Source organism: Dreissena polymorpha, chromosome 2 (assembly GCF_020536995.1).
Source record: "Dreissena polymorpha isolate Duluth1 chromosome 2, UMN_Dpol_1.0, whole genome shotgun sequence".
NCBI classification, from domain to species: Eukaryota; Metazoa; Mollusca; class Bivalvia; order Myida; family Dreissenidae; genus Dreissena; species Dreissena polymorpha.
The window spans coordinates 5,978,591-6,002,808 of NC_068356.1; the positions used below are offsets into that span (position 1 = coordinate 5,978,591).

The window sequence follows — 24,218 nt, forward strand, 5'->3', positions numbered from 1 at the left end:
GCATGCTTACATTTACGCTGCGGTTACAATTTATAGTTTCTACCCGACAATGTGATACACCATATTTAATATGTTCTAAGCATCCATTATTGATTAAAGTCAAATCAGACATCGTTCTCAAGTTTGAAATAATGTAGCTTCTTTACATATAACATTTACACATCAATTGTCAGAGCTAGACGACTACATGCATACACGTGGAATGTCTTACTTGTGGGTCGATATATATATATATATATATATATATACAGCCCACATTTCCTAGGATACTCATTTAGCAATACACCATAATAGAACATATCTTTCGAATGATTAATTACTTATATTATGTTAAGCTACGCGGCAGTGAATATGAATCATAATTTGAGTTAAATGAAAGGTAAAATATACTCAACAAAAATTGTTAAAATATATTCATCTACTAATCAGTGTCTATCAATAATTACCTTTAACTTTAGTCTGGCCCTTCGACAGTGTTTTCCCTAATCCAACGTCATCTTCTTTGCAAACGTTGCTGGCGTAAGATGTGTATGCATTTGCATCATTATTGGTGAGCGCAACCTTTGACTCTGGAAGTGAATATGAACTTATTCCCTTGTAGTGCATGAATCACAAATCATCATAGACAATTTAGTATTGCCCTAGTAATTCATCAATCAAAAATTCATTTTTAAATACACTTAATACTCTCAGTCTGTCTGTAGAAGAAGAAGCAAATAAAGACACTGTATGTTATTTCAAATTATTGATTCCAAACCGGTTCTAAAAAGAAGATATGTTTTACGATTGATGATATGTATGTTCTGGTGGGAGATATTGTGGGGTGTTTTATAGGCACGTCATAGTAATACGTATTTTCCATTTTAGTTTTCAATGGCGGTATCAAATACTAACGTGCATGTGAAAAGAGATAAAAGAGCGATTCATTACTAACCTTTTAGTTTGGGATATATGCAGATCATTTAAGATGTTTTACCAAACGAAAATAACAGATGTCATACATATGGAATCCCATGTTGAGTAATAAAATAAATAGCACATACCAGTAGTGGAGCCCTTCTTCACATCTAAACATTCGGAATTCGGTTCATCACATGACTGTTGTGTAAAAAACCCTGTAAAGAAATGCCCAAGATGGTTTGTACATGTCAAGGTATATAATTTAATATCAAAGCGCCGCGTAATTGTTTTCTATATTCTTTAACAACATAACGCAGGGAAGCAGGGGGTGGTATTTACACCCCACAATTTATATATGGCGCGTTGGTGTAAAGGGAGACACATGCAGAACTATTGTATGTAAGTTTTCCACGTGAAACCGAGTTTTTCAAACATTGATTGAAAAACATCCCTGTAAAAAGACCAGTCAAAAAAATATGGAGCATACTAATTAAAGTTTCGTCATTGAGGATTGATTGTATCAATGTACAATTATTTAAAGGATGCTATTTTTGTATTGTATTGTTTATATTATGTAAACATTGAACTACATTGGACAAACACCTTAAAGATAAGATGTCAAAGGTTTTAAGAGTTGTTCATGGTTAACATTGATTGAAAATGAAAAATGTACTCCAGGGAAGCGTTTAAATACGTTTAAAAAAAGTGGGGTGGTATATTCGGCCCACATTTTTTTCACACCCCACAATAAGGGTTTCATATAGAAAATCACCCCATATTTATAGTAATGTATATGCCAATTTCCTGTAGCATGCAATTTTATATGAACTAGTTACTGATTAAAGATGCTGTGTAAACATATATGCCGCCATTGGGTGCCTTGTCAAAAATCGTCTCAGCAAGAATTCCTTTACTTACGATCATCTACACATTGAGGTCATGTTATAGACACCCGGAAGTTAAAGAGGAATTAAAACACAAGCTTCAAGACATACATAAGTATGTATGGATGGACATACATACAGACAGACAGACAATTGCAATGCTTAATGCCTGATACATAGAAAAGTAAATTATTGAACTCAAAATAATGAAAACAAAATAGGTTCTTTTGTGTATAATTCAAGTGGACAATTCATAATAATGAAGAATGTCTTTTTTAATCTTCTAAAAGAAACCATACAGAAGCGGCAGAAAGCATTGGTATTTACCAGGGCTCTTGCATTACTTTTCAGGAAATGAAAGGGTGCCAATTCTTTAGTATATACTTTGAATAATGTATTAATGTCTTCCAAAAATAAGGCTACTATTGATAAGCAAAATAGAACATCTTAGTTCTGTGTTGTCTTTTTCAATCTCTGACCTAGCATCATGACCTTGACCTTTTTTGAGACCTTATTTCTTAAGTGTTTTAATTCAGCAAAACAGACCACACAAACTTTTACCTGTCTCTGGGTCCAATGTGTATCCATCTTCGTAGACTTCCTTCAGGAAGACATCATGGAGAATCTCCACCAGTTCTTGGCCGCCAGACTTACTAGTATGCTTTACGTAACCATGGAAACCTGAAGGCAATCATATGCAGTGTAGCCATCAGCAAGACTCATACCTTTTAATTGAATCAACTCATTTTTTGATGATCTTTTTATTAAAAATAAACAAGATGTGTTTGTGAAACACTATGTTCTCTTTTGAGCGATTTAGACCCATTTATTTGACCGTTGACCTTGAAGGATGACCTTGCCCTTAACCTTTTACCACTCAAAATGTGCAGCTCCATGAGATAAACATGCATGCCAAATATAAAGCTGCTATCTTCAATATTGCAAAGTTATGGCCAATGTTTAAGTTTGTGCAAACAAACCAACAGAAAAACAAACCAACGAACAGACAGGGCAAAAACAATATGTCCCCCAGTATAAACTGGGGGACATAAAAACGTCTTAATCTGAGAAAAAGTCTATTTACTTTTATCTGTAAAATAAATAAATTTGTGTATTTGTGGTCTCTTACAATCTAGAGTTCATTTTCTTTAAAAAGAGAGTTCTTAAAAAAATCTCGGATCCCAAAAGGTACCAGTCAGACCATTCTAGTGATATTATTGGATTATGTGCAGACTGCACAGGCTAACCTGGACAGACACTTTACCCACATGCAATAGGGCCAGTTTTCCCAAAACGAGACTCATTTCATCAAAAGATAACACAAGACTCCTACCAGCAGCCTTATTCACGTCCTTGCCCTCTGGATTGCTGCTCTCTGGGTCCTGAACCTTAGACACTGGAGTAAGAACATCATCCATGCCAGCTATAATCGTGACAATATCCCCTGGACCTGAAAATATACAATATCTAGCAGTATGAATCTAATAGTCCAGCTTAACCATTGCTCCAGCAAAAAGGATGCTTACTAGCTTCTAACCATTTGTCCCTGGAGTAAATTCATATTCTAGACCTGCTATTACAGTACTTATAACACCTTGACATGAAAGCTTATGGCCAGCATCATGCGTAAACGGGTCTTATGCTATATGCGGCCGGAGAAGTTCCGGACTAGCCTGCGCATTTGCACAGACTAGTCAAGAGCTACGCTATCCACTTATGAGACTGCAAAACTTTGACTTTATAGCCGACACAGCAATGGATTTGTTTGTTCAAATTAGGGGCCGGTGTTCTGCCCATTCCCAATGGAAAAAAAGTATATAATTTTCCCAAGTGGGACCAAAAATGTCTATCAAAAGTTTCGAAAAAAGATCTAAATATTTAGTTCATCTCCCATCCACCTCTGTAAGTTATACCTTAGTGAATATCCTATTGAAAACACGTTTATTCTCAATTTTGAAACATTTGTAAGCAAAAATACAACAACAACAATAATTTCCCAATTTTAGTAAAAACGTCGCGATTTTTTTCAAATTCAAAGTGACCGGGCCCCTTCCCAAATGCTGAAAATAACTATTGCACTGAAACTCCTGTCATGACAGTGCTACTGCACTTGCTGGAATGCAGCTATGCTGGCCGAACATGGAATAAGACCCATTTTCGCATGATGGCTGAGTGGTCTAAACGATAGACTTTTACTCCGGAGATCGGTGGTTAGAGCCCAGTTGAGGGTTACTTTTTTGTTTATTTAATTTCATTCTTTTTTTTTACTGGAGATTTTTAGATCCAATGTTTACATTTATCTATATAAAGCATTTAATGACAAACTTCAATACATGCAAAAATCTGTGAAAAGGCCCCCTTTAAAGTAACTCAGAGAATGCTGTTTGCTACTCATAAGTATCTTTAAGATATAAAATGAAGCCTTTAAAACTTGAATCTAGTATAAAAAAAGGTCTTAAATGTTATTTGAATTTTGAAGTGGGTATGGCATGTGATAAATATATATATTATATATATATATATATATTATATTAAGTAAGTTTTCCACATCAAATCGAGTTTATCAAACATTGATTGAAAATGAAAAATGTACTCCAGGGCAACGTTAAAATACGTTTAAAAAAAGTGGGGTGGTATATTCGGCCCACATTTTTTTCACACCCCACAATAAGGGTTTCATATAGAAAATCACCCCATATTTATAGTAATGTCTTAGTCCTACTTAATATAATATATATTATATATTGTGACATATTACTCCAAACCCTTCTGTCATAATATATCGTTTCCACCTTAATTTCAATACCTGGCATCTGTTTCCCAACTGCCGTTGTTGTAAGGTCCACAATGTCCTTGCATCGGCTGTTAGGAACCACTGCCCTTGCACTGCGTCTTGACGATGAGACGTCTTCCTCACTGACTTCTTCAGCAAGGTTCTTAGCCACGGACAAACGAGTTTCCCCAACGTTTTGCGGAGATTTCAATATTCGTGGCATTTTATTGACCTGAGTCTCTAGCATGCTAGTTGACTGTCGTTTGTTGGAATTCTTAGGGGTTGAAATACTGTTTTCTGAATCGGAAACAATGATTTCAGTTAGCAAAGTTTAATTAATCGATCAGTAAATTAGTCACTTTTCATGGTAAATATCGTGTATAGTTATTAAAACATAATTACTAAGAGGGCAATATATATATGATATTACTAAGTGCTTCTGAAGTTTCAATGTATTAGAGTTCAGAATGCACCACAACACTTAATTCTTTAGTACCATACCATTCACATATTGATCATTTGAAATGGTATTTTTTGTGGATTATAAATATGCATAAAAGCTGCGCTTTAAAAAAACTGGGCTTCATGCATGTGCAGAAATTAATCTCCCATCAGACTACAAAGGCTAATCTGGAAAAACATACAAACATGCATACGGGTCTGTTTTTTCAGAGCACATCTCATATGAAAATCTAATAGCAAACATTGTTTTGGCTTAAAGTTATTTGCTTCAAAACAAAACCCTACTTTAAACTGTTTTATAGGTGTCTGTTTTAAATTTATGTATTAGACACAATAAATAGTTTTTAATTCAATCATCATGCTGTGATAATACAATACATGTACACTATTTTGAAAGTTCATAGTATGCACCTGTGGAAATATTGTCTTGGACGGAAATGACAGACATTTTTGTATAAGAACTTTCGCGTACATTATATAACCGCTAAACCTTACCGGTATCAGTGAGTTGCTTCATTTCAAAGTCTTCGGACTCAAGTTCATTGCCTGTTTGTGTTGTATCTGGTAGTATAAAGACATACAAAAGATCGTAATCACATTATCGCGATTTTTTTTATTAAACATTGAATTCTATATCATTTAACAGAGAAACGTAACAGGACACAAAGTACGTATATGCACCTCGCAGCTGATATATGGGCAATAACGTGACCTAGCTGCATGACATCTCGATAATCATTTAAAAAATTGAGCCAGCTTGTATCTTAGTCTCTCTGCTAAATAATGCACTTTGCTGTATCTGTTAGTGAACATTCTAATATGTTTTCCGATTGATGATATTATCTTCTGGTTGGAAATAGTGTGGGGTGTTTTATATGCACCTCATAGTTATATTTTCAAAATTTAGTTTTGAATGGCGGTATCAAATACTTACAGTGCATAGGAAAACTGATAAAAGATCGACACATTACTAATATTTTAGCTTCGGAAATATGCAGACAATTAAAGATAGTTTACAGAACGAAAATAATATATGCTATGCATATGAACTTCCATGCTGAGTAATAAAATAATTAACCCATACCAGAAGAGGAGCCCTTCTTCACATCTAGGCCTTCGGAATTCGGTTCATCACCTGACTGTTGTGAACCTGTAAAGAAATGCTCAAGATAGTTTGTGCATGTCACGGTATATAATTCAATATCAAAGCGCCGCGTTATGTTTTATATATTATTAACAACATAGCGCAGGCAAGCAGTGAGGTAGGATACACACACCACAATTGATTATATGGTACAAAGTATTGTTTTCATTGCATTAAACATACATATGTTGCATCATAATAATCTTTCAACAAGAGAGATGTAAGTTAATTATGTTTGTTTCAAAAAGCGCAGAAGAATGTTTGTTGGTATATCTGCTTGATGACTTCATATTTGATTTCAGTACATCTTACAAACGTTGATATGTTCAATTTTCGATTTACGATGCGAAACTTAGATTGTTGTATACATCGGACAATGTTCTCATCTATAGAAAATCATTTAATGATCTATTTACTTCTTACACTGGCATTAGCGTGGAAGACTTTGCTTCCTACCGCTTCATGAAAATAAAAAGAAGTATCGCTCTTCTCGATTTAAAACAAATATGTAATATATAAGCATTGCGTGCCTATCCTGATTCATTGCGCGGTATTTGTTGAGAGAAACTGCCGGGTGAGATAAGAGCATCATGAAGTTACATTTTGCAATTATTAACAAAAAATTAAAAACAGTTTAAAAAAAACATGTATGTTAATATATCTACATGTTACGTACCTGCTCGTGTGGGAAATGGTGATGTAATCTCTGATTTTTTTCTTGGACGGAAATGACAGACATATTGTATAAGTAATTTCACGTAAACTACATAACCGCTAATGCTTACCGGTTTCAGTGAGTTGCTTCATTTCAAAGTCTTCGGTATCAAGTTCATTGCCTGTTTGAGTTGTACCTGGTAGTATAAAGACATACAAAAGATCGTTATCACATTATCGCTATTTTTGATTTAATATTGAATTCTATATCATTTAACAAAGAAACGTAACGGGACACAGGGGTGGTATATGCACCTAGCAACTGATATATGGTCAATAACGTGTCCTTATTGCATGTCATCTCGATAACCATTTAAAAAGTTGAGCCAGCATATATCTTAGTCTCTCTGCTAAATAATACACTTTGTTGTATCTATTAGTGAACATTACGTTTGGTTTAAAAAGATACAAACTATTCTTATATGTTTTCCGATTGATGATATGTGTCTTCTGTTGAAAGGAATTGTGGGGTCTAAAGGCACTCAAAGTTATTTTGTTCGATCTGATTCTCAATGGCAGTAACAAATATAACAGTAAATAGAAAAATGATGAAAAAGCGACAAATTCATGATTGCTGACGATTAAGTTTTAGGCTTAAGAATTTAATTGCAGATAAAAAGAAAATCCGAAAAAAAGACAGATATCATACATATGAACTTTCATGTTCAGTAATAAAATAACTTACACATACCAGTAGAGGATCCCTTCTTCACATCGAGGCCTTCGGAATTCGGTTCATCACCTGACTGTTGTGAACCTGTAAAAAAATGCTCAAGATGGTTTGTACATGTCACGGTATATAAGTCAATATCAAAGCGCCGCGTTATGTTTTCTATATTCTTTAACAACATAGCGCAGGCAAGCAGTGAGGTAGGATATACACACCACAATTGATCTATGATCAAAGTATTTTTTTCATTGCATTGAACATACAGATGTTTTAATATCGTTCAAAAATGAACAAGTTCATTGTCTATGTCAAAACGTTTATATTCGTTATACTTCCGATTTCTGACAATAATTTGCCGCTATGGAGAAAGCTTCTTTATGATATGCTAATATAAAATTCTCTTATGAGGCACAACATTTAGGCGTTTGAAAGCAAATAGTTTGTATTTAGTAGATAAAATAATATAGAAGGCAAAACCATATCATAAAATCATGCCATAGTTAACAATATACCCATACCATTATGACATCAAAGAACTTTCTGAATATATAGTGATGTGAGCATTGTACTGCTTGTTATGAAGCTTACCTTGCAATTTCTGTTTGTTTTTCTGAAACAATAAAACACTCTTTTAAAATATGGATAACAAAATAACGCATGTGTGGAAATTTTAGCTTTGCCAAATTGCCATTGATAAGTGCAATTGCGTCTTAACACTTAAAAAAGTCTAGCCAAACAACAGTAGCAATGTGCATAAAAGTAAATGTTGTTACCTACTTCACAACTAATAAATGATAAAAAAAGTTTATTCTACACCTTCAATCTTTACTGGTTTATGTCTGGAATGCCAGCTGTACTATATATCCTGTGCGAAACCAGTCGCGTTAGAATACTATATAAAATAACGATTCCAGGGTAGAAAAATGCGGTGTTATTTGTATTAGTATGTATATACCTTTCTCCAAGGCAGATTTGTCACCCCATAGTCATATCGTAACTCTTCACCCTTGGCTATCAAACGGGTTGCGAATATACATAGTCGGGGACTATCATCGACCGGCACTATTTTCATAATGCAGTTTTGCAAAATGTCCCCATTTTCTGCATCATTTATCATGCGGCCTTGTGTGAATATATCATGGGTTGCATCAATGCTACAAGTAATAAATATAGAAAATAGTGTAATGTAAAATATGATTATAGCAATAAATAAAGAATATAGTGTAATGTAAAATATTAAAGTAATAAATTTAAAATATAGTGGAATGTAAAATATAATTATCTGCTCTCGTTCAAATCGATAAATTAGAATACAACTTGCTTCCTTTGACAGCCGAGAGCTAACTTCGTTTAGAATCGCTTGAAAATTGTTTATACATAATTACGCTATATGAAAATAAAAAGATTTACACACACTGCAATATGTTTAACTGAACATAAAACCGTTTGCACACATTCCATAAGTGTAGGTTACAATTTACTAAACACAAAATGTATCAGCTCTATCAGCAGAATATATTTCATATGTAAAAAAGTGTGTTTTCATTAAGTATCATTGATTAATATGAATTTATAATTCATTACTACAGAATCAGGATAATCAATATTTTAATAAGTAGTTTTATTGTACATTGGCATAAATGACGGCTACATTATAAGGCCTTATTGTAGTAACAGAGAATCTCAAAGCGTTTCATTTTTAAAGCAGCGTGTTATCGATCGAAACTTTTTAGTTTCAATGCAAATCAAACAAGATATAATTACTGAAACGGTTGCAGCTTTTCTAGAAATGTGATAATTAAGATACTCAGTAAATGATAATATAAAGAATTAACATTTACCACATAGACTTTTCCCTGTACTTAAAATAGAACATAAAGCAACCAAGGTCTTTGTCAGCATATTCTTTCTCCAATCTTCTAGCTTGTTTCAAACTTTTAATCAGGTCACCTTTGTACTCTAATAAAAACTCTCCTTTGGCAAACGCCTTGGTTGTAAAAACGCCTTCGCCTGAAATGATGATTGAAATGCTACAAATAATACCAGACGTACAATTTTCAGGAAAGATTTGGGGTAAGTACAATATTATCTGCCGATAATTATCAATATTATCAAACGCTTTCAGCAAAGTCATTTAATTTTACCCAAAATATAACTATTATTAGAACAACGATTACACAATTTTTGCATTAACAAACAGTCATTTCCTTGACACTTTTTTATAGTTTCTAACAAGTTGATTCCTCGAAGATAATACACGCATTATTGCAATTTTTGTTTTTCAATTTGTGATTGTATTTGACAAGCAAATGTGCACATACATAAAAAATAAATTATAATCTAACAAACATGTTAAGATTAACACAAAGGTTGCAATTTTGAGTTTTGGCCTCGCAATCTAATGCCAAAAAAACTTGTAAATATATGATAATATAATGCTCATTTATTAAATTCAATATAGGTAAAGGACCATTCCCTCCCTTAATCAAATGCGTAACACACATCCGTAAATACGGAATTAGATCGTACTGTCATGTTATACAATTGTTCATTTGCAACTGGTTAAATAAAACCGGTAAATAGTGAATAATCATATACCTATGTAGTCATTTATTTGTCTGACTTCAAAACCTGGGGGATCTTCAAAACTTCCACAATTATCACGTGCAGTTTCCAGTGGTCTTCTCTTTTGGCCATCACTAAAATATTACAAACGTGCAATTAATGCTCGTTTCAGTGGTGTGTTTGTTGTGTTGTAATTGTTTCGCTCGTTTTTCAGGAACAGCGCTTCCACTAGCTTTCAAAAGTTGGAAGTCTTGACTTCCGAGCCTTAAATTATGGAAGTCCCGAGACATCAAGTTAGGGAAGTCCAAGTTTTATTTCAGTATTTTACTGCGGACGTTGGCCATATCAGATGCCTTTTTCCAGATAATAAAAAATTTACACCAAAAGTATTTTCTATTATTAATGTATTTCTATGCATCATCTCAATGTGTATTGCTTCCAATACACACACTAATGCAAAAACGGCAACAACAACAACTATAATTGGTCAAGCTTTATATACATATATGTAGTAAGAGTATCACGTTTAAACGTTTAAACGGTCGCGTTTCGTGTTTTGCTCAAAAACGTTTACAAAAACAGTTAACGTTTAAACGACAGTCAATATCAACAGAATCCATTTCAGTTCATTACGTTACGACGTTGCAAAGCTTATTAATTAACAGCAGCTGAAAAAGACTCGTATTTGTATCTGATTGCCTTTATTCACAAGACCGTAAACGTAACAATACACCATGTATGGACTAGACGTCTTCAATACTAAACGCGCGTCGGCACGAAGTGCTCGAGAAAATTTTCCCGCAATTTGTTACATGAGCATGCCCCGAATCGACTTGAAAAGTCGATTCGCGTCGGCACGAAGTGCACAAGGAGATTTTCCCGCCGTTTCTTCATTAGCATTCATTCAATAGACTCTTCATCAGTGGACAAACGGGTGTTCTTCCACAAATTTATTGAGTAAACCTTTACGGGACGACGGGTACGCAAACTACGCCAGCGAGTTCATTCGTTTTGATGTACATTTTGTTAAGTAAAACATTGAACAATTTAAAACCGGTTTACTCTTATTGAAGAATTGTGGGTTCGATATTAATTCGTCTTTGTTACAAAATATAATGACATCCATGTTACCAGAAAACATCTCTTTTGAAATTTTGGCTTTTGCTATAAGGAACATTGATTTTGTATTTGTAAACTTTATTTTATGAAATACTTCACGCAATTTCCGTTGATTTTTTAGTATCAAACTATAAATGTTACATTAAGAATGTTAATTGGTATAGAACAGCCCAAACACTAGCAGAACGCGGAAATATAGCTCTACATAGACTTTTCACTATTATAAATCAAAACTAATTCTCGACACGCGAACAATGAAACCTATTTGATAAACTAGTCACACCGGCCCTACACTATTCAGCAGAAGTGTGGGGATTTGCGAAGGGTAAAGAAATCGAAAAAAATACATACAAAACTACTTCGAAAAATCTTAAAAGTAAATAATCCACAAATCAAGCCGGCATGTATGGAGAATTAGGACGATACCCGCTATTAATAACACGCAAATTACATACATTCCAATATTGGTTAAACCTACTTAGATCGAGTGATAACAGTACCGCAAAAACAATATATTCTGTGATATTTAATGATGCACAGCAAAACATCACAAACAATTATGGCAAGCGGTTCGACGCATAATCCCAAGAAACTAGGTTTCTCATGAGAACCTAGGTTCTCAGAATGAGAACCTAGCCAGCTGGCAAACTTTAAATAAATTTGACATTCTAATGCAGTCGGAAAATAAAAAAGACATTATAAACCCCGCTTAATATATTTTTAATGCTAATGAAATTCGTAATAATCGACAAACAGTTATAATTGTTAATTTTACAAGACTATAGCCATGTTATTTGATTTTTCATTGGATATGTTTGTATAATTAAATAATTATACAATTTCCTCGTGTACAGTACAGTAGCTCGTGGGCGGAGTTAACGGAGTGTGAATGACCAGCTTTACTTGATATTATTACGTCCTGTGCATTTTTTTTTTAGATAGCACTAACTCAATTCCGCCTTTCATCACACAGATTAGAAATAGAACGAGGTCGATACCGCAATATCACAATATTGCTAGGGATAACAGAAAATGTAAATTTTGTAATCTAAATGTCGTAGAAAGTGAATACCATTTCTTATTAATATTTCCATTACAAACATATAAGAAAAACAGATTTAAAGTAATAGTATCAAGCATGGCCAAAATTAAATAAGTTTGATATGTTAATGAGAACACAAAATAAAAAATAAATCATAAATCTTTCAAAATGCATATATAATGCGAATTGTTTACGGAACAATTTAGAAACAAATTAATTAATCTAAGTATACTTTTTTCTCAGAATTCGATGAGTACTGATACGTATCAATGTTAAAGTGAAATTAATTTTGCAAAATAGTGTATTCTTTGTTACATTATTTTATTACCAACTGGAGTTATCGATGTTAAAGGAACATATCTTATGTTATAAATCAGTAAAATATTTGTTAACTTCTCCCATTGCATAGTTTTCATAATTATTACCTTATTTTCATAATTATTATTATCCATGTCTTTACACGTGTATATTATACATTTGGCTAAAAAAAGGATATGCTTAAGAGCTAATAAATGTTGTTGTTGTTGTTGTTGTATTATCAAACGGCGTACATGCGGATTATCGGACGTCCAAGGGACTTCCACGGTTTAAAAAATGGGCGTACGACCGCAGTTTTCGGGCGTAATTTACCCCCGAATATCCATTAACGGAGCACTGCAGGAAAATATTATATAACTAGCAATTTCGAAAACTGTTCACGAAGAACAAGAGTCGCCAACATGCTAATTGCCTACGAAAATGCAACATCACGAAAACGTATTGATACTGATCTTAGTTTGCACTGAACAACAGAATATAAATTATAATAAGTTGTTTTTGTTAAAGTTCAGACTAAAATACTACCGCAGATGTCCACAGAACAAAACATGGAGTTAATACTGTCATTGACTATGCCCTTTGCAATTGATTCGCCACCGGATTTAGATTTATTTACCACTAGGGAATCTATATGTTTTTTTATATAAGCGGAACTTTTCGTCTGCCTTGAGACGTCATTTTGTTTGACTCGCATGTGTTATCATATACACGCTTGGTAAACACGTTACCAAATTAAGTAAGCGCTTTTTGAGTAAGACTCAGTAAAACGGCATAAACAAAACAGGATTTTTCATTACGCATTGCAATAAAACATTAAAGGGGCCATTTCACGTTTTGTTTAATTGACAAAATAAAAAAAAAATTGCTTCAGATTCGCAAATTTTTGTTGTAGTTATGATATTTGTGAGGAAACAGTAATACTGAACATTTACTGTGCTCTAAAATAGCCATTATATGCATCTTTTGACGATTTAAAAACATGAAAATTATAAAGCGTTGCAACGCGAAACGATTGAATAATTTCGAGAGTTTTGTTGTTATATTTTGTGAAACTACGAGTATTGCTTATATAAAGAATAAAATGCATCCTTCATTTTTGAGCATCCCTAGCCGAGTGGTATAAGTGGTAGACTTTTACTCCAGGACTCCAGGGGTCGGTGGTTCGAGCCCTGATGCGGGTTACTTTTTTTTTCTTTTTCTTAATTTTATTCTTGATTCTTGATTTTTTACTGGAGTTTTTTAGATCCAATGTTTACATTTATTAATAGAAATAATTTAATGACAAACTTCAATACATGCCAAAATTGGTGAAAAAGTCTCTTTAATTTAGCTTCTCAAAAACTTACCTACCGGTACATCTAGTTACATATTCAATTGAAGTATAGGTTGTTCCATCTTCTTGCAAAATTTGCAAACAAGTCTATAACTGCTACCAGATTCAACAATCTGAAGCCAAGGGAATTTCTCAACCCACACATCGAATGTTATTATTATAATTATTCTTAAATTATTTTTGTACCAGATGATGATACTGGTATTGAAGTGGTGATAATAAGCAAGTTATTGTTTATTTTTGTGACATACGTATAAACTTAATAGTAGTCAAGTTATATAAAATAACGAAACAGACAACACCAGACCCGGTGGGCCTATAAGTAACCAAGCATAATTATACATTTTTAAGTTTCGGTGATCTACATAATCAAGTTAATTATCTTGGTTCAAGCATATTTGTTTTTGTACAGTTACTATACATACACAAGAACTTGTCAAGAAGTTCGAACAATTAACGATATTTGTATAAAAATGTTATTTTGAAAAAAAAACATTGTCATTCAAAAGAACATTTCAAGAACATAATCTTAAATCTACATACGTTTTCTTTTGTCTTTCCGACGTGCGCATTGCCATTCCAAAAGATTTTCACTCACCACATGTCACAGAAATGAAACGGAATCGCTTTTTATAGCTTGTAGCATGTTGCCTCACCGCTATCTCATTGGGCAGTCTGACCATTAAACTCGAAGGGCCAATCACTATCAAATTGATAACATCAGATTAATAGCATGGGCGTTTCTTGTACCCAGAAAACTGCTCAAATGTTAAGGAATTGACTGTCAATATTGAATGCAAACATTGATGTAGACAAAACGCACAATTCTCTTTTACAAAATTACTGATCTGTATTCGATTATACTAAACAGATAAGAAATTGTATGTACAAATAGTGAAGCAGTCTTCAGAATTTGCTGGTCACATTTTCGTATTGTCTTCTTTAGTTTAAAACTTAAACAATCCGACCAAGCATATTAAGATGTTAAAACCTACTATAATGTTTTTATTCACATGATACATGTAAGTCAATTACGTGATTACTCAAAACAGGCTAAATCCCCGCTAAGTCCCCCGTAAAATCCACATTTTCTCCAAATTCAAGTAAAAAATATAATATACCCGGTAAGAAGTCTATGTTACCAACATTGTCAATGCTAAAAAGTACATTGGTGAATCAACCTTATAAGTAGTTTATGTGTGTTTGCAGAATATACAATATCGTTCGAGTGACTTTAGAATTAATAAAGGAAAGTTCCGCAATGTTCAAAGATTTCACGCTTGGTTTACATCCTGCGCAATTATTGCTAAACCCAAAAGGGAGTTTTATTCTGATGTAGAAAAAAAACCAACACAAAACTTACATTTAAGGCCCAGTCTCACTATGATGCCGGTGGAGCCCCGGTGAGTGATCCGGGATCTAACGGGATGAACCGGGGCCCGCGCCGGGGACGACCGGGATGAACCGGGGACGACCGGGAACAACCGGGGCTCCACCGGCAAAGTATTAAAACGTTTAACACCTCCGGGACAAACCGGGAATCACCGGCAACGACCGGCAACGACCGGAGCGGCACCGGCGACAACAGAGACGGCATCGGGAACAACCGGGACGACACCGTACCTCTACCGAGGCCCATACAGACCCCGGCAGAGGTACGGCAACGCCCCGCTTGTCGCCGGTGTTGCCCCGGTGGAGCCCCGATGAATGCCGGCAGAGTCCCGGTATTGCTACGGTACATCGGTAAACCGGCGCTCTGCCGGGACGCCACCGGCGAATCAGCATTCACCGGGGCTCCGCCTGGGCATTACAGGCGACGACATTATTTATAAATGTTTGTAGCGTCGACATGGTTGTTATGATTATCATCTGGTTGTATTGACTTAAAATATTTAAATGCAGTCACACTATAGCGTATGAGAGGATTGTATGTGCGTTTAATATTAGAAATTTGCTTACACGCACATCTTTCGAGTTTGTATAACGTATGACTTGCGTAAAGGCAGCTTATACGAAATGCTTATAATTTTCGTGTGTAAACGTATATGAACTTAAATCAATGTAGCGTTTACGACCGTTTGTGACGTAAACAAGCGTTTGAGAGGCGCACTTGGTTTAAACAGTATGTTTTTTTCTAAATTTGCAAATATACATGTATACCATAATGCGTAGGGGATCGAAGAGATAAATTAAAATAACGCACCTTTAGCATCACTATAGCGCATCAAGCTTATGCCTAACGTATGATGAGCGTAGAACTAAATGCTCGCATACACTGACACATTTTGGAACATGCTCAAACAATAATTTGACCTTGAGAACGTATAAGAAGTAAAGCCTTATGACATGATGACCTTTGCGTGTCGTTAAATCGGGCACAATCTTCATTATCTGAACAACACTTTCTACAGATATTAGAAACAAGAAACCAACACAGCAATTCAAGAATAAACATTATAATTTTCAATATGTCGTTATTGCTCTTCGTATGAGGACGTTACCGAATCAATTACATGAATGAAATACCACAATATACTTAAACGAGGCTATACATATAGAAGACCTGTCCTTTTAGTTCTATTATCGAAACTTCTAAAAAAAACGTCCGTCAGCATGTTCATTCTCGTTTTCTGGGCAGTACGTTGGTTTTCTTGTTAGATTTCCTACATCAGTATAGGTTTCAAAACCCAATAACGAACACATACTTACAAATCTTATATTTGCATATTCTGAGTATCAACTCAACTTGTAAGGCTTTAAGATAATCAAATACAATCAATGAAAACTTGCACACAATGAAATGTCTTCTGTTTTAGATGTCATTATATTTTAAGATGTCTAGCGGTACAAAGTAACGCGATGTTGAGGTCAATTTTAAGGATCATTAGTGTACTTCCGGGAGAACTTTGAAGATAACAGTAGTTTTGACACATTCACATTGATAAAATTTCAAGCCGCATGCCAACACGGGATGTGCCACTTTTCTAAGAAAACTCCAGTTTTAATAACATTGAAATGTCGACATAATACCGGACATAGGAGGTTTTAAATAGCGTTCAATCTGAGGTGCTAAATAATGGGCGCTCAGACGACCGTTATACTTCGTGTCAGTCAGATTTATTATCAAAGTCAATTAGTTCAACCGAAAATTGCGCCACATGCTTTGTAAATTGATCAGATGAATCAACGGTAGCCAGAGTTCCTGATGGTAATATTTTAGGTATTAAAACCAGATGTTTTCTAATGTGAAAATCAGGCAATGCCTTTAAAATGAAGACTAGGTAAAACCTGAAATAATTATATGTAATACAAATGTATTCATTTTGCTTGTCCTATTGAAAACGTGTTTAATTTTTATATCTTGTCAAAGCGAGTTTATTTCCTCATGTATTTCCATCATCATCATCATCATCATCATCATCATCATCATCATCATCATCATCGTCATCATCATCATCATCCTCATCATCATCCTCATCGTAATCATCATCCTCATCATCATCCTCATCATCATCATCCTCATCATCATCCTCATCATCGTCATCATCATCGTCATCGTCATCCTCCTCCTCCTCATCATCCTCATCATCATCATCCTCATCCTCATCATGATCATCATCATCATCATCATCATCATCCTCCTCCTCATCATCATCCTCCTCCTCCTCCTCCTCCTCCTCATCATCATCCTCATTATCATCCTCGTCATCATCGTCATCATTGTCATCATCATTATCATCATCATCGTCATCCTCCTCCTCCACATTATCATCCTCATCCTCATCCTCCTCCTCATCATCCTCATCCTCCTCCTCCTCATCCTCTTCATCATCATCCTCATCCTCAACCTCCTCCTCCTCCTCATCATCGTCATCTTCGTCATCATCATCGTCATCATCATCGTCATCATCATCGTCATCATCGTCGTCATCCTCCTCATCATCCTCCTCATCATCCTCCTCATCATCAACCTCCTCCTCCTCCTCCTCCTCCTCCACCTCATCATCATCATCACCCTTATCCTCCTCATCCTCCTCATCCTTCTTATCATCATCATCATCATTATCATCATCATCATCATCATCATCATCATCATCATCATCATAATCATCATCATCATCATCATCATCATCATCATCATCATCCTCATGATCATCATCATCATTATCATTATCATCATCATCATCATCATCATCATCATCATCATCATCATCATCATCATCATCATCATCATCATCATCATCATCATCATCGTCATAATAATCGTTATAATCAGCAGCAACAGCAGCTGCAGCAGCAGCAGGAGTATCATCATCATCATCAACAACAACTTAATCATCATCAAAATAAAAAACAAAGATCTTAAGAACGTCTTTGGATAAAAGTTTAATATAAAAAGAAACTAAACTACAAATAGGAAAAAATATCAGTTATGCAAACAAACACACAATATAGATATATTATACTGGGACATACTTTTCAGTACTACCTTTATATTAAATAGCTTACAGGCGACAGTCGACAATATACATTTACTGTAGAAAGATCAATAGCAAAAATCTTTAGTTTGAAGTTGATATATATTATATAGCTGTTAAATTAGGTTATAGTTGCAAGGTTTTCTTGAAATTTCCAGCAAGGATATTTTATAAACATTTATCCTCTCCCAGGTGTAAAATCTAGTCTGTTGCCTTTAAGATAACTTTTACACTAACTAGCGTACAAGCGACAGTCGACAATAGATATTTACTGTAGAAAGTTCAACATCAAAAATCTATGGTTTGAAGTTGATATATGTTATATATGAGTCGCGTTCTGGGAAAACTGGGTTTAATGCACGTGCATTAAGTGTCGTCGCAGATTAGCATGTGCGTTCCGCACAGTCTAATGAGACATGACACTTATGACACTTTCCGCGTGTATGGAATGTTTTGTTTAAAGGAGGTCTCTTTTAAACGATAATCCAGTGTAGGCGAAAAGTATTGTCCCAGATTAGCCTGTGCCGACTCCACTTTACACTTTACGCACATGCATTAAGGCCGGTTTTCCTAGAACGCGACTCATATATATTACATGTTATATATGTTATATGGCTGATATTTAACAGATGAATATGATACTAGGTTTATCCATTATTAATGTCACAATTCCACCGATCACGGCAAAAAAAAAACATTTTTAAGATATAGAAACATCCGAAATATTTTGCACAGTTGCACATTGATAAAAATGTCCAAATTACGTTAGAATTTTCTCTCTCAGACTTCGTTTTTAGCTATAAATATACATACATCAAAGAACCGTCTATGTTGAGTTGAGTTGTAGTAACTGATTTAGAATATTTCGTGCATGGTGTATTTGCACATTGTAATAGTATGTGTCAATAACTTAAGTTCGATATATCCGCTTGGACCGGGAGTCGAAAAAGTCCATGCATAAATCCACCAATCAGGTTTGCCATGCGAAGGTCCGTCGTCGATTTGTGCCGTTAGAAGTGGAAATACCTATTGTCGACTGCCAGGTTTGCCATGTCCGTCGTCAAATTTTGCCGGTTGATAGTTGATGTCGGAATCTGAAGCAAACAGAGCAAAACTTTTAATATGAAATGTACGTTAATCCAATGTAATTCACTCTTTGAATTATTGTTTTATTCATTTGAGACAATCTATGAAACTGTTTGGTGGCCACTCGATATTTAAGCTTAAAAAACGGGTTCGTGTCCTTAAACTTATGAAACAATCGAGTAAATCCGAAGATAATTGTAAAAAAATATATATATATGTATTATTTTCTATGATTGTAAATATCTGTGATATTTTTGTATTGTTAATAATTGTTTATATGGATTGTAGTATTTTATTATGTGCACAAATAAAATTATTATTATTATTATGAGTACGTAATTTTTCATTTTGATTTTTGATATACATATATACGCAAGGTAACTTTAATATTTTACAATGAATTGTGGTAAATGCTACATGCATATATCTGAGCATTGTATTACTGTTTGTGTATGTGTTTGATTCAATGCAAAATAGTGGTGTTGCGTTTGTTCGTCATGAAGACTATATTGTAAAATATTTTAATGAACCGTCAATATGTTTTATGTTGTTTGTTTATGAGAATAATAGTTAAATTTTGTTTGTTTTGTTTTTCTGTATTCTTTGTAAAAATCGTTATATTTCTGTTTGTCTGGTGTCTTATATTAGCGGCACGGATTGTTTAATATTGATGCTAGAGTGGTCGCAGTATACAGATGTATAAAGTTCGTTCACGTTGAACATGAGTCGTTACTCGGTCGCAAACATTTTCTCGGACATCATCATCTGCGGGCGCTCTCAAAATCGGTTCCTGCCTTCGTGCTGCGCACTCGGGCAGGAACGGATTTTTCGAGCGCCCGCAGATGATCATGCCCTCAAAATATAAGACTCTGACAAGAAAACGTTTTCTTTTAGAATGAAAAAAAGATTTATTCTTTCATAGTAAATGTGCAATCCTTCGTTGTTACTGACGCATATTGATGAAGCTGGATTATATAATATTACAAGTTCAATGCTAGCAATTAATGTGTACTACAACTGATTTCCGTGTTTTATCTTCACAAAAGCATCATTTGTAAAATATGACTTTCAAAACATTTAGGAATTCTTCAGAATTGTACTTAAACTAAGATAGTGTTTGAAAAGTTTAAAAATGAATTTAATGTTTAACTTATCAAAGGTTAAACTTGACGAGGTTTACAATGGGATAGCGCACACAAATTGTACATGTAAGCATTATTTATACCTCCCGCGCGAGACTTTATCTTGGAAAAACCAATCGAATATTGTGTTCCGGAGTAAAACTAATATTTAGACTTTGTTTTTAATGGCATTGGAAACAAATAATAATGTAAATATTACGTAACTTACAACTCTAAACTTTACACATGATACAAGCTGTAAAATATATTCAGTGAATTAATGACATTGTAAGCAAACGATGATGTGTTTAAAAAAACAACGACTTCCACCTTATATTCATCTAGCGACTATAATTCTATAACAACCTTGAGTCCCAGGCATGTGCATGAGCAACATCATTTCCTCTGTGTTTAGGAACCCTTAACTGTTATGTCGAAAATCGCGATGAACCCATTAACCGACCACTCTGGCTAGTATTGCAGCAGAGGGTAAATAAATCGTTCGCGTTTAATCAGATGAGCCCAGACTTTCTGAACAGATATTTGTAATGTTTGCTATTCAGTAACATACTGAAATGAATATTCAACTTTAGTAGAAATTCAAAGTGTTGGAATGGAGTTGAAATGGGTAGTGTGTCTACAGAAGTTGAGAAAATGAAAATATTGTAATGTGTTATCTATCATCAGTCTTTAAAGAAAGATGATGGTAAGCTACATATTGTAATATTGTAATTGTATTGTTCAGCTGCTAAGATTTCACAAAATTGATAGCAAAGATTTTAGTATTAAGAGATATGTCACACATGTGCAACCCCCTTACAATGACGCAAGTGTTTATAAACTTAGCGACGGTGCGGCAAATACCGAGAGCCGTTTAAAATTCATATACGGTATATCCAGACTAGGTGAAAGTTGTATCGCGCAGCTTATAGCAACAGACACCACACACTTTTCCCAGCGCTTGCTCGGAGCACCTGTGTCGCCTTACCTAAGAAATGAAGATGATGAATAATTTATAAAAACTGCGTTTAGATACGTACACGAATGTTGCCATTTGCCAGTGATGTATCTGTGATCCTTTAACCAATTTATGCCCAGTGGACTCTCCCATCCTTCTAAATTGGATCAATTTATTTCCAAAAGTAGGGGTGTCTGGTATATTTATTTCTATATTTAGAATATTTCTTACATAAATTTCTTTAAGCAAACAGCGCAGACCCAGATGAGACGCCGCATCATGCGGCGTCTCGTCTGGGTCTACGCTGTTTGCAATGTCCTTTTTTCAGGACGCTAGGCATGAATGGGTTAATAGCAGCAGCATCCTTAGTCCCCATATTGGGTAACGTTTAATGGGATTTCTCTTTGTGCAACTTACTTTGTCGTTGTCACTTTATATTGTATGTTACATTACATGTATATATTGTAATTGATTATTGTATATTTTTTTATGTAATATGTGACATGCTCACTGTCTGTAATATTACTATTTAATATCTTCTGTATATGAGATAATAACGACATTGAATTGAATTTAGTAAAATATCTACGCGTTAGCATAAGGTTGATAAGCAAAAAGCACAAAGCACATATTTAGAGTTGGAAGGTCCTTAATTCATATTCTGGTGCATATGAGAGTGATATACAAAGAAAGCTATCTCAAACATGAAAACACTGTGCACACAACGTTTGAAGCAACAGTAGGACAAATATGATGCTCTTGCGCCTGCGATTGTATTCGAACGAGGCGTTCGTTTGGGTCAAATTGATAAAAAAACGATGTATTTTGGATCAGCGATTTTACTGATCATCTTTGTTGTAAGACATGTAAATCTTACGTTTAATTTGTTTTGCTTCATACAATATGTTTGAAATACTAAGAATGTTATATTTCACAGAGGAGTCTACATTATTTAAAAAAAATAATAGTTAATATATTCGTTCCATAACAACAATGTCAATGTACTATGTACACGACTGATTGCCTGAATAAAGAATCTGTTCTATTCTTATAGAGGTTACGCACAAAACTGGAGAAACTTGCAAGTTCTGCGCTACGAACATAATTTCATGTTTGCATTTCAGGTTTATATGAAATTAAGCTTGCATAAAGCATATAATAATGGAAAACTTAAACTCTGTAAATTAATGTAATTATGAAATTCTAACATTCATAATTAATTTAAATACGATAATTTATATGAACTTGCAGTGTGGATTATTAAAAGGAGGATGTCATGCGTTGCATCTTATTCACATGGTGTGACTTAATAGATTTGTGCCAACATGTTATTTTGACAAGAAACTTTATCCGTCTGCAGGAAAATATTTGCGTGCGTTCATTTAATTTGGTCCATTTCGTGTTTCTCAAAATAAATTATTGAGGGTGAGATGAACAGCATTTTGTTTTGCCTAAAAAGATGTCATAGACTTTGCTATTTAGAATTCATACATCTACTGATTTAAGTGTTTTAAGATAGGATTTTCCGTGATCGAATTGTTGTCACAAGTGTTATATTTCAACGTTATTTTGTGCAAAAACAGAATAGTAGTTCGCATTTTGTCATATTTTCTTTTCCTTTAATTGAACTTATTTTACGTCGAAATTTGTTTTTACCAGCTACCTAGAACTGTGTTCAATTAAGAAATTGCTTAAAAAGTACAATCATAATGATTGTTTATGCATGTCCGAAGAAAAGTCACACTTACCTCATTTCGAAATCTATATAAGAATTAAGTTACTTTGCAATTTTCAATGGAATGCTAAATACATTAGTAATTACCACACAAAGCATATCTATATGTCCTTATTATGAATCAATAAGTTTGATGCATTGTTAAAATTATATTGGAATACACTTGCGTGAATTTCAATTCGTCAATGAATGCTTTAATGAACCTAAACGACGCGTTTTCAAATGAATAACTAGAACTTCGCACTACGAATGTTAAGATACCGTGATCAGTGTGGTATTAACTAAAGTATGTACACTGTAATTATATCAACATATACATGTAAATCCTAAGTTATATGTACACCAAGATGTACTGTCTTTAAATAATGTCAAAATATTTGCATGGTTGGAAACGTCCTTTTTTATTAAATAATAGTCGATTTAACGTCATTTCAACGCAACGCAAAGTTGCTTAAGTTCGGTGCGTACCGTCATAATGCGTAGAATTGATACATACCTATAATATACCAAAATAATAAAGAGAATATAAATCTTAACATACCTTAAATAAGTTTGATTCCCTGGCCTTCGCACCATTTCTTTATCATTTTCAGTTCGTCACTGTCCTGGAAGCGAAGTTCTCTTCCCATCACATCGAAGGCCATTTTATCCTCCGTTGCTCTTTCAATTACAGTTTTCAGATCGGCTTCGCTCGCCACAGTCAAAATAAGTTCAACTTTATAAGTCGACATGATTGTTCAAAATTCCCAGGAGAATGTGGGGAACAGACACCCAAGCGGTACCTTTTTGTGACAAAACGCATACAGTGCACGTGACATTATCAAAACATTCGCTGTTTAAAGGGACTGTCTGTCAACTACGAATGACGAAAAAAGGAACGTTCTAAAATACTTTTTTTTTACAATTATTAGTTCAT

The 24,218-nt window shown here is 34.3% G+C and overlaps 2 protein-coding genes and 1 long non-coding RNA gene across 3 annotated transcripts in view; 1 reads left to right on the top strand and 2 right to left on the bottom strand.

Moving 5' to 3' along the window:
- Positions 1-24,218, top strand: part of LOC127865679 (uncharacterized) — a 459,001-nt gene that overhangs the window by 233,021 nt on the left and 201,762 nt on the right. The gene's annotated exons all lie outside the window — the stretch shown is intronic.
- On the bottom strand, positions 436-8,783 carry LOC127865540 (uncharacterized). Its single transcript, XM_052405384.1, has 9 exons — positions 8,503-8,783; positions 8,136-8,157; positions 7,569-7,634; positions 6,104-6,169; positions 5,515-5,580; positions 4,591-4,854; positions 3,118-3,234; positions 2,346-2,465; positions 436-569 (listed from the first exon to the last, which is right to left on the bottom strand). The coding sequence occupies exons 1-9, from the start codon at positions 8,662-8,664 to the stop codon at positions 436-438; spliced, it is 1,017 nt and encodes a 338-aa protein (XP_052261344.1). The 5' UTR covers positions 8,665-8,783.
- Positions 18,292-24,171, bottom strand: LOC127865725 (uncharacterized). Its single transcript, XR_008042749.1, has 2 exons — positions 23,844-24,171; positions 18,292-19,496 (listed from the first exon to the last, which is right to left on the bottom strand). It is a non-coding gene; the product is annotated as an uncharacterized LOC127865725 (long non-coding RNA).

Coding starts and splice junctions, on each gene's coding strand:
- LOC127865540 (XM_052405384.1), bottom strand. CDS start 8,664: ATGATAAATGATGCAGAAAATGGGGACATTTTGCAAAACTGCATTATG. Junction 5,581..6,103: donor GAAGAAGGGCTCCTCTTCTG/GTATGGGTTAAT, acceptor TTATACTACCAG/ATACAACACAAACAGGCAAT. Junction 4,855..5,514: donor GAAGCAACTCACTGATACCG/GTAAGGTTTAGC, acceptor TTTCCGATTCAG/AAAACAGTATTTCAACCCCT.